At 36.1% G+C, this 15156-nt stretch overlaps 1 protein-coding gene across 1 annotated transcript; it reads left to right on the top strand.

Annotated features, from left to right (window-relative positions):
* The first annotated feature begins 13654 nt into the window (after positions 1–13654).
* Positions 13655–14195, top strand: LOC107153073 (40S ribosomal protein S18-like). The gene has a single exon (XM_048797084.1). The coding sequence runs from the start codon at positions 13686–13688 to the stop codon at positions 14142–14144; it is 459 nt and encodes a 152-aa protein (XP_048653041.1). The 5' UTR covers positions 13655–13685; the 3' UTR covers positions 14145–14195.
* The last annotated feature ends 961 nt before the right edge of the window (positions 14196–15156 follow it).

Below are 15156 nucleotides of genomic sequence, written 5' to 3' on the forward strand. Positions count from 1 at the left end.
CTGAAGCAGGAGGATCACAAGTTCAAGGCCAGCCTCAGCAACTTGGTGAAGCCCTATCTCAAATTAAAAAAATAAAAAGGTCTGGGGATGTGGTTTAGCAATAAAGGGCCCCTGGGTTCAATCTCTAGTACCAAAAAACAAAACAAAACAAAACAAAAACAGTAGTGCACTGAATAGAATATTTTGAGAAATCCGAAAATATTGTAATCTGATGTGAAAATATCTGATTTCTGTCCACAACAGAATCACAGATATGGCTAACATTATTGTTGTTTGTTGCCTATGTTCATAATTAGGGGAAAATTAAGTTTCAATGATGTACTTGTTTTCCCTTCCAAGCTCACAGACCCCATGAATTTTATTCATGGACCCCAGATAAAGAACCACGGCCTTAGAATACGTTCTCTTTGGGGAATCCTTACAGGGCCTAGTGCTAAAATACTTACAGCTGCCTATGTCTACAGCTCATTGCATACACCCAGCCAGGACACAAGCTGGGAACCCTACTATATTTAAATAAAATATTTTTAAAAAATACATTAGTGTCATTAGGATATTTCTAGATAATCATGTGCTCTCCTCAACTGGGTCAATTTTTTACCTGGCATTACCTCCCAGTCTCTAAAATTACTACCCCATCCATCCACCACACTGTGCATACAATGATCTTTTAAAATGAAACTATGATTTGTCACTCCCCTACTTAAAATTCTTGGCACTTTTAGCCCTCTGTCACTTTCAGAAAAAAAATAATTTCGTAAGCAGTGTCCTAAATATTATCCCACCTCCTCCCCAACCCAAAAGCAATTTACCCCACAATGTTTAAGGATCATTAAACCACATGCTTTTGCCTGTATACATCTCCTACCTTTGTACATGCTGCTACCTCTTCCCTGGAAGGTTTTCCCACCCCATCCTCCTCTGGAAATTTCTTTCTTGTGCTTTAAGATGCAGCTCAGGTACTAACTCCTCTCAGAGAATGTTATCAGGCCTTCCCTGGCCTCCCTGGGAAGAGTTTATTACTTTCTCCTATGTGCCACCCACTCACTGAACCTTGACTATACATATAGTGTGGCCTTATATAAAGTAGTTTATTGAATGAGCTAGACACAGTAGGGTGTAAGCAAAAAGCAATATAATTCTTTCACACCACTGCTTTACACCACAAACTCTGGGGAATCATTTTTCCCACCCCTGCATGAAATTTCAGACAGAATTCATACCTTTTTCAGTCATTCTCAGATATTAAAAAATTGTGCTTGTTTTTTAAGCATTAAAAATTCCAGTCAAGTCTAATACAGTACAGCTCCAATCTGTTGCCCATTTCTGAGCATCACTCCTCCCTGAGCTCAGGTCTAATTTAGCCAGGAAACTTGTAGTGCAGGAAGTGTAGGGAGCATGGTCAGCTTTCCCTAGTGGTCTATTTCTCACTCAAACACACACACACACACAAACACATACATAAACACACAGTGTTGCCTCCAATCCTGCCTCTGGGATTAGGAAAACAGGAAGGACTAGAAAGTAAGGAACAACAACAAAAAAATCTTTCCTTGACTGGCATTGATTGAACAGTATGTAAATGTCCAAAGCTGATACTTTTTCTTTAGGTGGTTCCTTTGAACCTCCTACCACAGAAGATCTCTCTAATGCAGTTTCCTTGATCTGGGTAACACTTCTGCTGGTCAGCCAATTTCAAATCCTCTGTCCTGGATTTCCATCAATTCATACCTCTGAGGAATCCTTTTAGGGGAGATACCTTATAACTTGATACAACTTTAACTTCCTATGATGGGGACTATAGTTGGCCTGCAAGAAACAAAGTTTTACCCACACATTGTCAGATATACAGCTCCCTGAAAATACAGCCCTCTTTCTCTTTTTTCCTGTGGTATCAGAGAGACTTCTTTTGTTTCTTTCTTTTTTTCTTTCATTCATTCATTCTTTCATGTCAAGCTTTTGGAGTGGTTCTGATATACCACCATTTCATTTAATGTATAAGAAACACTTCCTTCACTCTTCCATGAGGAGGAAAAACGTCTTAGCATTCCCATACCTCTCTTCAAAATTATCCATTTTAGCACTTTCCTTTCAATTAATCCCCATATACCTTTAAGGTAAGAATGGACTAAAGAGTCACAGACCACATTTTGGAAAATCATCTTTTTGCAAATTCTATACAGATGGTATGTCACATTTCTTTAGTATGAACAAGTCCTTAATACCCTTTGTTTTCAGCTTTACATCCTCATCCAAAACTGAACCAGCAGAAAAAGTTCCATTCTAACATCCATTCCATGGGATTGTATCTACTACTATTATATATGCCCCCTGATATAAGGAAATAAGTTTCATTCATGTTTATACTCCCAGCACCTAGCATAGCACTTAGTAGAGTACAGGTGCTCAAAACTATTGATCTTAGTTGAAGACAGTGGGAAAAGTACATCTGTTACTTCCAATCCCACCTATATTCCATTAAAATAAAAATACAATAATACATAGGGGAAAAATTCTAAGAGTAAAAACAATGAAAAGGAAATGGAAAAGTTTGCAAGCAATAGAGATCACAATGCATTTCTGGAAGAAGGAAAGTGGATGTGAGCAGGTTGGCAGTTTAAACAGATGGATAAAACCGCAGCCTAGAATGTTATGAGGAAGCTATAGAAGAGATGGGAGCCAGCATTCCTGGCAGAACCCTGGAGATATTCTGGGCTTTCACTCAGCAAGTACAGAAGAGAACAGGAATGCAAATGGGGCTTTAAACTGAGAAATTAATTGAAGATTTGTAAACAGAATAGTTACAGTGCCCACCACCATATTCCTACTAAATCCCTTGTTCACAGTAATATTTACTGGAATTTGCCAACAAACACTAGAGGACTTTTATCTGAAAAAAGATTAAGCTATGTAGAAAGTTAAAACTACCACTTTGAAGGCTAGGGATGTAGATTAGTGGTAGAGTGCTTGCTTAGCATGCAGGGGGGCTTGGGTTTGATCCCCAGCACCACACAAAAAGACTTTCACTCTGTATATTAGACTCTCAGAGAAATACTCATCTTACTAGGCATTTACAGGGCTCATAGACAAACTACAAATCTTCAATGAATTCACCACAAAACAAAACTGGCCAAACATCCCTACCTCATAAAGATTTACTGATCAGAAACCCCAGCCTAGGTTGTGGCTCAGTGGTAGAGAGCTTGCCTCGCACATGTGAAGCACTGGGTTCAATTCGCAGCACCACATAAAAATAAATAAACAAAATAAAGATATTGTGTCCATCTACAACTAAAATTTTTTTTAAAAAAAAGAAAAAGAAATCCCAGCCAGCGATCAGAAGGGAGAACTCCCTGAAAACCAAAACTGCCTTATGCAACAGCAAAGTGAAAACCCACACCAGCTACCCAGTAATTATTTCTTAGTACATTATGGTTTTACATAATTGAGGGATTCATTTTGACATATTCATAAATACATATAACATAATTTGCTCCATTTTCAATCCCCAGTACTATTCCCTTCCCTCTTCTCCTCTTTCCCCTGAGCTCATTTTTTTTACTCTGTTGGTCTTCCTTCTATTAATTTATTTTTAATCAATGCATTATAGTTATACATAAAAGTGGAATTCATTCTGACACATTCATACATACACACAGTATAATTTGTTCACTTTCATTCCACAGTTCTTCAACTTTTTGGTCCTTCCTCCCTCCCCTTTGATCATCTTCCTTTATCCCATTATTCTCTCTTCTATTCTCACAGCATTAACTTTTTCAAGATTGTGGAATGTAGTTAAAAACTTACAACAGTCAAGGAAGTGTTGGTAAAGAAGTGGTTGCAATGTAATAAAACAGGGATATAGCACTTTAAATTGCCTGCCTACCATCCTCCAACCTCCAGATCAGCAGAAGCAATAATGATGTCAGCCCAAACCCTTGGCACATATTATTAGTACCAGACAGTGCATTATAGATCTTATTTCAAAAAAATGTGGTTTTCCATTTCTATCTAGCTGTTGACCCACTGAATAACACAAGGGCTTGCCTTTATGTGACATGACTCAGTGAATCTGCAGAGATAGGGCACCTTCTTAGGCAGCATTTACCAAAAGTATTTAAAGGCACAAGTATTGAATGTAGAAGACTGTAGCGAGGAACTGTAGTGGAGACAAGCAACTGACAGACCAACAAACATGGGAAGGAAGAGGTTTGGAAAGGAGCTATGTGTGGGTAATTCTTTTTAAAGCTTCCAGATATATTGGTGGATTAATAAAGCTATAAGCATACTCAGACTGAATGAATGTGCAGAAAAAGCCAGAAAAAACTAAGCGTTCACTTATGATCTTCAGTTTCTGTACAATCATGAAGTGAAGGCAGAGGCAGAATTGTAAACAATGTAGCTGAACTTTAAAAGTATTCCCAATGCAAAGGCAATGTGTCAACACTGAGAGTAGATTTTTTTTTCTTTCTCCGGCTCCAACCATTTATGAAATCTTTCAAAACACTAATTACCACCAAGTTAATGGATCATGTACTTCAGTGATTTGCATGCAACAAAAATGCCCTGTCTATAAAAGTAATTTATAAAAATGATATAAATAGGAAAAGAAGAGCTCAAATTATCCCTATTTGCCAACAACATGAGTGTATATTTAGAAGACCCAAAAAACTCCATCAGAAAACTTCTAGAATTTCTAAATGAATTCAACAAAGTAGCAGGACATAAAATTAACACCCATAAATCAATTGTGTTCCTATAAACCAATGGCAAATCAGCTGAAAGAAAAATCAGGACAACTATCCATTCACAATAGCCTCAAAAATATAAAATTTGGGGGAATTAATGTAACAAAAGAGGTAAAAGACCTCTACAATTAAAACTATAGAACACTTAAGAAAGAAATTGAAGAACACCTTAGAAGATGAAAAGATCTCCCATGCTTTTGGATAGGCAAAATTAATATTGTCAAAATGGCCATACTACCAAAAGTGTCATATAGATTTAAAGTAATTCCCATTAAAATTTCAATGATGTTCTTCATAGAAATAGAAAAAGCAATCATTAAATTCATTTGGAAAAATAAGAGCCCCAGAATAGCCAAAGCAATCCTTAACAAGAAAAGCGATGCAGGAAGAATTGCAATACTGGACATTAACTTATACTGCAGAGCTAAAGCAACAAAAACAGAATGGCATTGGCACAAAAACAGACATGAATAGCAATGGAACAGAATAGAAGACACAGAGACAAACCCACATAAATACAGTTATCTTGTACTACACAAAGGAGCCATAAAATCATACATTGGGGAAAAGATAGCCTCTTTGATAAATGGTGCTGGGAAAACTAGAAATTCATATGTAGTAGAATGAAATTGAACCCTTATCTCTCACCCTCCACAAAATTCAAATTCGATCAATCTTAAAGCATTAGACCCGAGAACCTGTGCCTTCTACAAGAAAAAGTAGGCCCAACTCTCTATCATGTCTGCTTAGGAACTGGCTTCCTCAACAAGACTCCTAAAGCTCAAGTAAAATCAAGCATAAATAAATATGATGGTATCAAACTACAAAGCTTCTCCACAACAAAGGAAACAATCAAGAATGTGAAGAGGGAGCCTACAGAATGGGCGAAATTCTTTGCCACCTGCCTCTCACATAGAGCATAAATCTCTAGGATATACAAAAACCTTAAAAATGTAACACAAAAAAACCCAATAACTCAATCAATAAATGGGTAAAAGAACTGAATAGACACTTTACAGAAGAAATACAAATGGTCAAAAAATATATGAAAAAAAGTTCAACATCTCTAGCAATTAGAAATGTAAATTAAAACTACACTGAGAATCTATTTCACTCTAGTCAGAACAGCAATTATCAAGAATACAAGTACCTGCTGAATGGAGTCTATGTAATTCCTTAATTTCTTTCCAATAAATTCTTCAACAATTTTAGAATAAAAAAAAGAATACAAGTTCCAAAAAATATTGGGGAGGATGTGGGGGAGAAGTTCACTCACACATTGCTGGTGAAACTGCAAATTGGTGCGACCACTCTGGAAAGCAGTATGGAGATTCCTCAGAAAACTGGGAATGGAACCACCATATGACCCTGTTACCCTACTACTTGATTTATGCCTAAAGGACTTAAAATCAGCATACTACAGTGATACAGCCGTATCAATGTTTATAGCAGCTCAATTCACAATAGCTAAGCTATAGAACCAACTTTGGTACCCTTTGGCAGATGAATGGATAAAGAAATTGTGGTACAAATATACAATGGAATATTACTGAGCCTTTAAAAAGAATGAAATTATGGCATTTGCAGGTAAATGGATGGAACTAGGGAATATCATGCTAAGTGAAATAAGCCAATCCCCAAAAAGAAAAGCCAAATGTTTTCTCTGATAAGCTGATACTGATCCATAGTGGGGCTAGGGGATAGGGAAGAATGAAGGAACTTTGGTTTGTGTAGAGGGGAGTCAGGGGAGAGGTGAGGTTGTGGGGCTGGGAAGGACAGTAGAAAGAGATAGACATTATTACCCTATATACATGTATGATCACACTAGTAGAGTGACTCTCAACTATGTACAGCTAGAGGAATGAGAAGTTGTGCTTTATTTTTGTACAATGTGTCAAAATGCATTCTATTGTAAAATTAATTAAAAAAATAAATAAATAAAAGAATTAGATCTTAATAAGTTATATTCCGTGTGTGTGTGCGCATGTATACACTCTAATGTCATGTATATTTAAAATTTTTTTTTAATTATAAAAAACACTAGAAAGTAATTTGGAATCCATTAAGAAACAAAGAATACCAGTAAATGTCACTACCTAGGTAAATATTAAATATATATATCAAAAATCATGTTATATATCTTAAAATCACACAATTTTATGTCAATTATAATTCAACAAAGCTAGGAGTAAATCTGATATTGTTATGTATTTGGTTTGTAACTCCTTTTTTCTATGATTTAAAATACTAATGAACCCACTTGAATCAAAGTGAGAAATATGATATATCAAGAACTATGTAATGTTTTGAACAACCAACAATAAAAAATTAAAAAAAAAATACTAATGAATAAAACAATAATTATAAATATATGCATATGTACACAGAATGTTTAAGACGTAAATTGTGATAATATTAGCATAATGGGAGAAGTGTGGACCTGTTTAGCAGCAGAGTTTTACATATAATTTTTGTACACTATTGAAGCCAATTTACTACTGATTCAAACTTGTTTGTTATAAATTTGTCAGTTGTTAATACTCAGGTAACTAAAATATATATACAGGAAAAAAGTTAGAAAGGACTCAAAATAATACACTAAAAAACTAAACATGAATGAAGAAATTGAAGAACAAAATAAATATGAGACATATAGAAAATAGCAAAATCACAGAAGTCAAAATTACTTTTTAGTAATTTTATTAATTATAAAGATATTAAACTGTGTAATTAATAGAGAGTTAGAGAATGGATATAAACATATGGCCCAACTCTGTGCTGTCTCTAAAAGTGTAAGGATGATAAAAGATGTTCCATGCAAAAAGAATTCCACTGCAAGTAGTAACCAAAAGAGAAGCCAAAAGAGAATACCAAAGTAGTCTTTAAGTCAAAAATTATTATGAGACAAAGAAATTATTATGAGACAAAAATTATTATGAGACAAAGAAGTACTTTACTGAGAAGTCAATGCATCAAAAACATATAACAATTATATATGCATCTACTATCAGAGACCAAAAATGAATGAAACAAAAACTGACAAAACAGACAGTTCCACAATAATAGTTGAACTGTTAAATTCCCCTTACAAAGCATTAGACAAAACATTTTTAAGAAAATAAACATCAAAACTATAAGCCACCTAGAACTAACAGACCTATACAGAATATTTCATGCAATAATAGCATAATTCATATGCTTCTCAAGGCCATGTGGAATATTCTTTGGGATAAACCATATAGTAGGCTACAAAACAAATTTCAATGAACTAAATTCCCTTAGATGTTTCCAAGTGAATTTGTAAATATATTTAATTTTCTTTTAAAATACTTTAAATGCCCTTAGCAAGCACTGAACAATTAAACATTTCTAGTAAAATAATAAATGAATAATAAAATAATAAATAAATCTTGTCTGTGTGGATATCCTACTATTGTTTAGAAACTTAGAATTTTATTATTCCTTTCAGGCCAATACTACAAATCTAAAATCAATTACTCAATGGAAATCATAAAGCTAATCTGATACTTTTATGTGTCCAAATGCATTAAACATTACAAATTCTTAAAATACCATATGAATTTCCTCAGTGATTTAAAAACTACCATTCCTGAACTGAACATGAACTGGTTTTATTTAGTGATTTAGTTGGTAATGGGACACTTTATCACTAAGCTACATCCCCAGCCCTTATTGAGACAGGCTCTCACCTTGAACTTGAAATCCTCCTGCCTCAGCTTCCCAAATTGCTGGGATTGGGCCACCAGGTCTGGCTGGTTTTATCTGTTTCATGATTTCTGTACTCAATCCTAAAGTTTCGAAAGTTAAAAAGATAAACATATGGAAGTAAGAAATATTTTCCTAAAGTCGGGGTCCCCTTCACAAAGGATTTAAGTTGTTTACTGACAAAAGTTGGGGGAAGGGACCTGAGATTCTGCTACTTTTCACATCATCAAGGGACAAGTTGAACAGTTTTTCTAATGACATCATGAGGGCAAGATGGGGAATAGGAGTTCATGGGCAAGACCAAAGGAGCATGGAGAGGGTCTTCCAATAAGGTAATTTTGAAGTTCATAAAAGTGCTTGTGGACACAGCAGGGAACCCAATCAGACACTTTCAGACTAGTGCTTCTAAGTGGGGATCCAATAGGAAAATGAAAATAGATGTGTGGACACAGGGTGGGCAGGATGGTGGACAATATAAACTAGCAAGGAGACCCTGGATAGGAGAGGAGATAAGGAAAGGAGGAAGTTCCAGGGATCATAAAAAAGAACAAGCCAAAACTTTCCCCCACCAGAGTCCTGGCTCCAAGACTCTTTCTCTTTAGAGAAGTCTGTTACTGTTGCTTTTGCTTGCTTGCTATCTTTGTTTTTCAATTGTTTACTGAATGGAGACAAAAAAAAAAAAAAAAAAAAAAAAAAAGCCTGAAGTGGAGAAAATAATGCTAAAAATGGCTCAAGAAGCAACAGAAAGGTAAATGTCATTTGACCTCTACTGTCATAATATGTGAGAGAAAACACAGAGGTGGTAGTTGTAGAGCAGTACTTTTCACCATATATAACCTTTCTTTTTAAGGAAGTTCTTTCCTGGAAGATTTTCTCACCTAAAACCTACTGTGATCTTTCATATTCAATTTCTCTGGTTTGTTCCTTGGGGAAAATATGCAGCAGTGTTTTTGGACTCAGCACACAGACCAGATGATTTGGCTCTGTGGCGTAGAATCATTTTGGAATTTTTCCCTCCCTAGAATGAGTAGCAATAACAGCAACAGCAATTAATCCTCAAGACGCTTTTAAGCCCATTTGGGGTTTGAGTTTTTCTATTTATTTTTAAATGACTCCCAAATTACCTGCTTTCTGAGGTGGCAGAAGGAGCAACTGTTTTCTCAGTTTTTGTGTGGTTTACTATGAAGTTGCTAAAAGTGAAGAAGGTGGCCAACTGAAAACTTGAGTGTCAAATACCACAAGTAAGAGACACAGACTGACTAACGTAGGTTGTTTCACAGTGATATTTACAAAATGTAACACAGTGAATGTAGGCCAGATGTGGAAAAGGAGATAAACCAAGACTTGGTGTTTTAACTAGTATGAAAAATGCATAAAGTTACTTTAGCTTTCAGATAAGAGGAAAAGGTGTTATAACTGCCAAAAGGGGCTTTTACAGAAGTTTCAAATAGAAAAAGACAAGATTGAGGGAACTTCAAGAGCCCAGCTGGGTGTTTTCCAAGGGCACTTTTGGGGTAGCAGCAGCTTAGAATTTACCATTGTCTGACCTCCGGGTCTAAGGTTCCAGGAGCCTTATTTTGTTAGCACATCCACAGTAAATGCAATTTCCTCAGAAGTCTCACTGTTCATTCAAGAGTGTTTGTTAAAATTATATGTGTCAGACTTTGTGTTCTAGGCATTAAAATGGAATAGTGAGCAATATAAATATTAAGTCTCTCCTGATGCGCACATTCTGCCTTCAATTAGGTTAGTACACTTACAACCTAAATATCTGATTTTTCAGATTTGTGAGGTCACACAATCCCAAACAACCAAATTTGACCATTCATGCTACTTAAGAAAACCTAACGCTGGGGTTGTGGCTCAGTGGTAGAGTGCTTGCCTAGCACATGTGACGCACTGGGTTTGATCCTCAGCACCACACTAAAATAAATAGATAGATAGATAGATAGATAGATAGATAGATAGATAGATAGAGTCCATCTACATCTAAAAAATATTTTTAGGAAAGAAAGAAAATCTAGTCATTTACCCAATTTCTCTCCCAAGGAAAATCCTTAAAGAATACTTACACAGCACTTAGATCCATCCTAGTTACCCAGCACACAGTAGGTACTCAGTAAATGATTTTTATGTACATGAATGAATTTTTTAAATCCCTTACATTTAGATTTGCCAAGCGCTTTCATGGTCCTTCCATTGTAATTAATCACTTTACTGTGTGCTCTGCAGAATCTATAGCATTGTGGGGAATAACTAAGAAACAAGACCCTCTCCCTGCCTTCTGGTGGGTCATATCTCATTTGTGGAAAACATGAATATATACATTTGACACATAACTAAGAATCCAAAATGAGTGAGCAATCTAGAAGGACTCAATGGGTCATTTATTAGCCAGGTAAAGTCTCACATTTGGAAATGAGAAATCCTAACATAGCAAAGGACAAGTTTAATTTGAGTTATGCATAGTGCTTAGAGCCCACATTCAGACCCCCCTGACTGGAGCAGAGACTTGATGGAAAACATTTGGATTGGCCAGATGGGGCCAAATTCAGGAATTTGGGCTTCACTGGCAAATAGAAAGGAGCCATTTATGAATGGTTGTACAGAGAGAAGCATAATGATATTGCTAACATTTATTATGATTGAAGGGAAGAAAAAGTCAAATATTTCAAACTTCACTAAACAGAACAGAGATATTACTAATGGAATCAAGAAGATTTTTATTTTCACCTCAAAGGGATGAATCTTGAATAAATATATAAAAAGAAGTTGTTGCAATAAGATTGGGGGGTTGGAGAATAATCAAAATGCCTTTCAAAAATAAACTATTTCAGTCAGGTGCAGTGGCACATCCCTGTAATCCCAGCAACTCGAGAGGCTGAGGCAGGAGGATCGCAAGTTCAAAGGCATCCTCAGTCATTTAGTGAGGCCCTAAGCAACTTGGAGCATGTCTCAAAAAAAAAAAAAAAAATCAAAAGTGTGGTGATGCAATTCAGTGGTTAAGTGCCCCTGGGTTCAATATCTGGTACCAATAAGTAAATAAACAAACAAACTATTTCAGCAGAGAAAAAGAAAGTAAATTGGTTGAAAGTCTCTAATCTCAGGTTGTACTAGATTTCTAAATCAACTTTGCCCTAATATGTCTTTCTCACTACTTCTATTCAATTCAACAAGTACTAACTGATCACCAAGTATATGGTAGGTCTTTGTTAGGCACTGTAAGTATAGAAAAGAAGCATAGGAAGGTGACAATCTGATGAATTATGCTACTGTTGAGTGCTTGCTATACATCAGATTCCTAGCTTTCCATGAATTTAATCCTTTTAACCACCCTGAAAGCTAGATAGGACTATCTTCATTTTGTAAGAAATTAAGATTCAAAAAAGACTGAATTAACCCCAAAACTTATTAAGTTACTTGCCCTAATGTCACAGAGCCAGCAAGCAACCAATGGAACCAGGATTCACATTAAGGTCTGACTGATGTTCTTACTTTTAACTACCACTCCATTACCTAGGGCTTACATGCATAAGACAATTAAGGAACAATACAAGCTAATACCATTCAGCATTTCTCATTTGTGATTTTAGTGACTTTGTGATTCTGTAGGCTCTGTGTGACTGGAAGCTGGTAGAAGGGGACTGAAACGTGCTGTAGAATATTATCTTCGGATAACCTTTCTGAGGCCTATAGGTAGGTCAAGCAAGAGAGGGAGAATGTCACAAAATTTCAATCCCTCAACACCTTGACTTATTTCTCCCTCTCCAATTATTGAACCACACACACTTTCTAGCACCTTTCCAGCTCTATGCTTTCACCTTGACCCAATCTTACACAACCCAGATACGTGCCTTGCAGTGCTCTAACTTGAGACAAAACTAGAACACATAATAACTATATGAGATGGGGGATAGAATGTCCCTCATCTAAATAACACTTCTCTCAGCTGGGCTATTGATAGGAGACACAGAAGACAAGTCAATGTTATTATATTCACTGTCAAGTATCTGGAGCATCTAATCTAGTTCAGAGGCCTCTACATTATTTAAAAAGATATATGCACCCAAAATTATATATGAATTTATTTACAAATTACATACACATAAGTATATTAATATATTACATACTAATGATACAAACATACACAGAAATGTTTAAAGGATGGGAAAATAAAACTAGTGGTATTTAAAACAAGAGTATACTTTGCATAAATGATACCTAAGTAATTTTATCCTTTCCTAAAACTATTACTCAACAGAGTTTATTGAGAGCAATATGACTTAACATTGGGCCCTTAATTTTAAAATCCTATCATACAGCAATTTGAAAGACTTGTTCCAGATTAGGTGGAAATTTATTTGTTTTGGTTTGATTTGGTTTGGTTTGGTTGTTTGGTACTGGGAACTGAACCCAGGAGCATTGAGCTTTATCCCCAGTCCTTTTTATTTTTAGACAGGGTCTCACTAAGTTACCTGGGATTACAGCTGTGCACCACTGCACCACTGCACCACTGCACCTGGCTCTAAATTAGGTTATTTTGATACCAGGTTTTAATGAATCTTGGTTGAAAAAGAGCTCAAAGATACAAAGATAGAAACAGAAGAAATAAATCATTGTCTGTGCTTAATATATCATAATGCATTTTTTAAATATTTATTTTTTAGTTTTAATTAGACACAATAACTTTATTTTTCTTTCATGTGGTGTTGAGGATTGAACCCAGCACCCCGCGCATGCCAGGCAAGCACGCTACCGCTTGAGCCACATCCCCAGCCCTCATAATGCATTTTTTTTAAATTTCATCCTCCAATTATTTAAGAACATTTGTTGTAATTTATCTACTAAACTTCCTTATTTCTTGATGACAATCACGTATGCTTACAAAAAATCAGAAGGTATGGTATCTTAACATTCTTACCATAGGGTTTATAAAAATTCTTCATTTGGAAGAATTTTAAAGAGGTTAGCAATATTTCTTTCTAGCCAGGTGCAGTGGCACACACCCATAATACTAGAAATTTGGGAGACTGGATCATGAGGATCAAAAATTCAAGGCCAGCCTTGGCAATTACTTAGTGAGACCCTGGCTCAGTGGCAAACCTCCTGTGGGTTTAGTCCCTAGTACAGAAAGAGAAGAGAAGAGAATTTGATCAATTTCTAATTTTTAAAATTATACAGATACCGACACGCCGCCACTCTGCTGCTGCCATGTCTCTAGTGATTCCTGAAAAGTTCCAGCACATTTTGCGAGTACTCAACACAAACATGGATGGGCGGCAGAAAATAGCCTTTGCCATCACTGCCATTAAGGGTGTGGGGCGAAGGTATGCTCATGTGGTGTTGAGGAAAGCAGACGTTGACCTCACCAAGACGGCTGGAGAACTCACTGAAGATGAGGATGAACATGTGATCACCATTATGCAGAATCCACGACAGTACAAGATCCCAGACTGGTTCTTGAACAGACAGAAGGATGTAAAGGATGGAAAATACAGCCAGGTTCTGGCCAATGGTCTAGACAACAAACTCTGGGAGGACCTGGAGCGAATGAAGAAGATTAGGGCCCACAGGGGACTGTGCCACTTCTGGGGCCTTCGTGTCCGAGGCCAGCACACTAAGACCACTGGGCGCCACAGCCGAACCATGGGTGTATCTAAGAAGAAATGAGTCTGTAGGCCTTTTCTGTTAATAAATAGTTTATATACCAAAAAATGTATATTATACAGATACCAAGAGGTTTATTTTAGGTGATAAAGCAATGAAATCACATTAAAAAATTAAAAAGAAGGATGGTGGAATATGTTTCTAAGATGGGAGTCTGTAAGTTGCTGAGGCTGCCTTGAACTCACATTCCTTCCAACTCAGCCTCCATATAGCAGGGATTATAGGTGCAAGCCACCACACCAGGCTCTTCATTTTTAAAATACACTTATTTTTAGGAGTTAATTTTTATTTATTGCTAAAAATCACCTTGAATGGATAGTTTAAGTCTTTTTAATAGTATCCTCTGGATATTATACTACTACCAACTACTTAGCAAGAAAAGGTCAGCAAATTTGGAATATTTCTCTGTGTTCAAAAGAAAAAGTGTAATTTATCTCTAAGTTCAAGTTTTTAAAATATTTCCCCCAAGTTTACTAGTGAGCCCTCTGGGTTGTACAAAAGAGTTCCATGGTCATTCTCCATCTCCTTGCAAACTACTGAATATTTGATTATTTAAGATCATATAAGCCAGAACCTTCTCCCTACACAAGTAAACCACAGTTTCTTGCAGTGCCTTGAAAACAAAAAATACAGTGAGGACTTTGCTGAAAACTGCTTTAAATTATGAAACACCCACTCTTTCTTCAAGGTGCTGGCAGACATGTGTGACATGTCTAGCAGAGATCCAAGTGAGTAGGCAATGCCAATCCAAAGATGAAGAATTAGCAAGGCTTGGGGCTGGGGTTGTGGCTCAGTGGTAGAGTGCTTCCTCACATGTGTGAGGCACTGGGTTTGATTCTCAGCATCACATATAAATAAATGAATAAGATAAAGATCCATCAACATCTTAAATTTTTTGAAAAAAAAGAATTAGCAAGGTTTATTTTTTTGTTTTTAGATAAAAATTAAGTATAAATTTTAATGTTTTGATGAGGCACAGTGGCATATACCTGTAATATCAGCCACTCAGGAGGCT

Source organism: Marmota marmota, unplaced genomic scaffold, assembly GCF_001458135.2.
Source record: "Marmota marmota marmota unplaced genomic scaffold, marMar, whole genome shotgun sequence".
NCBI lineage: Eukaryota > Metazoa > Chordata > Mammalia > Rodentia > Sciuridae > Marmota > Marmota marmota.

Bases quoted from the DNA above. Each gene is read 5' to 3' on its own strand.
- LOC107153073 (XM_048797084.1), top strand. From the start codon at position 13,686: ATGTCTCTAGTGATTCCTGAAAAGTTCCAGCACATTTTGCGAGTACTC.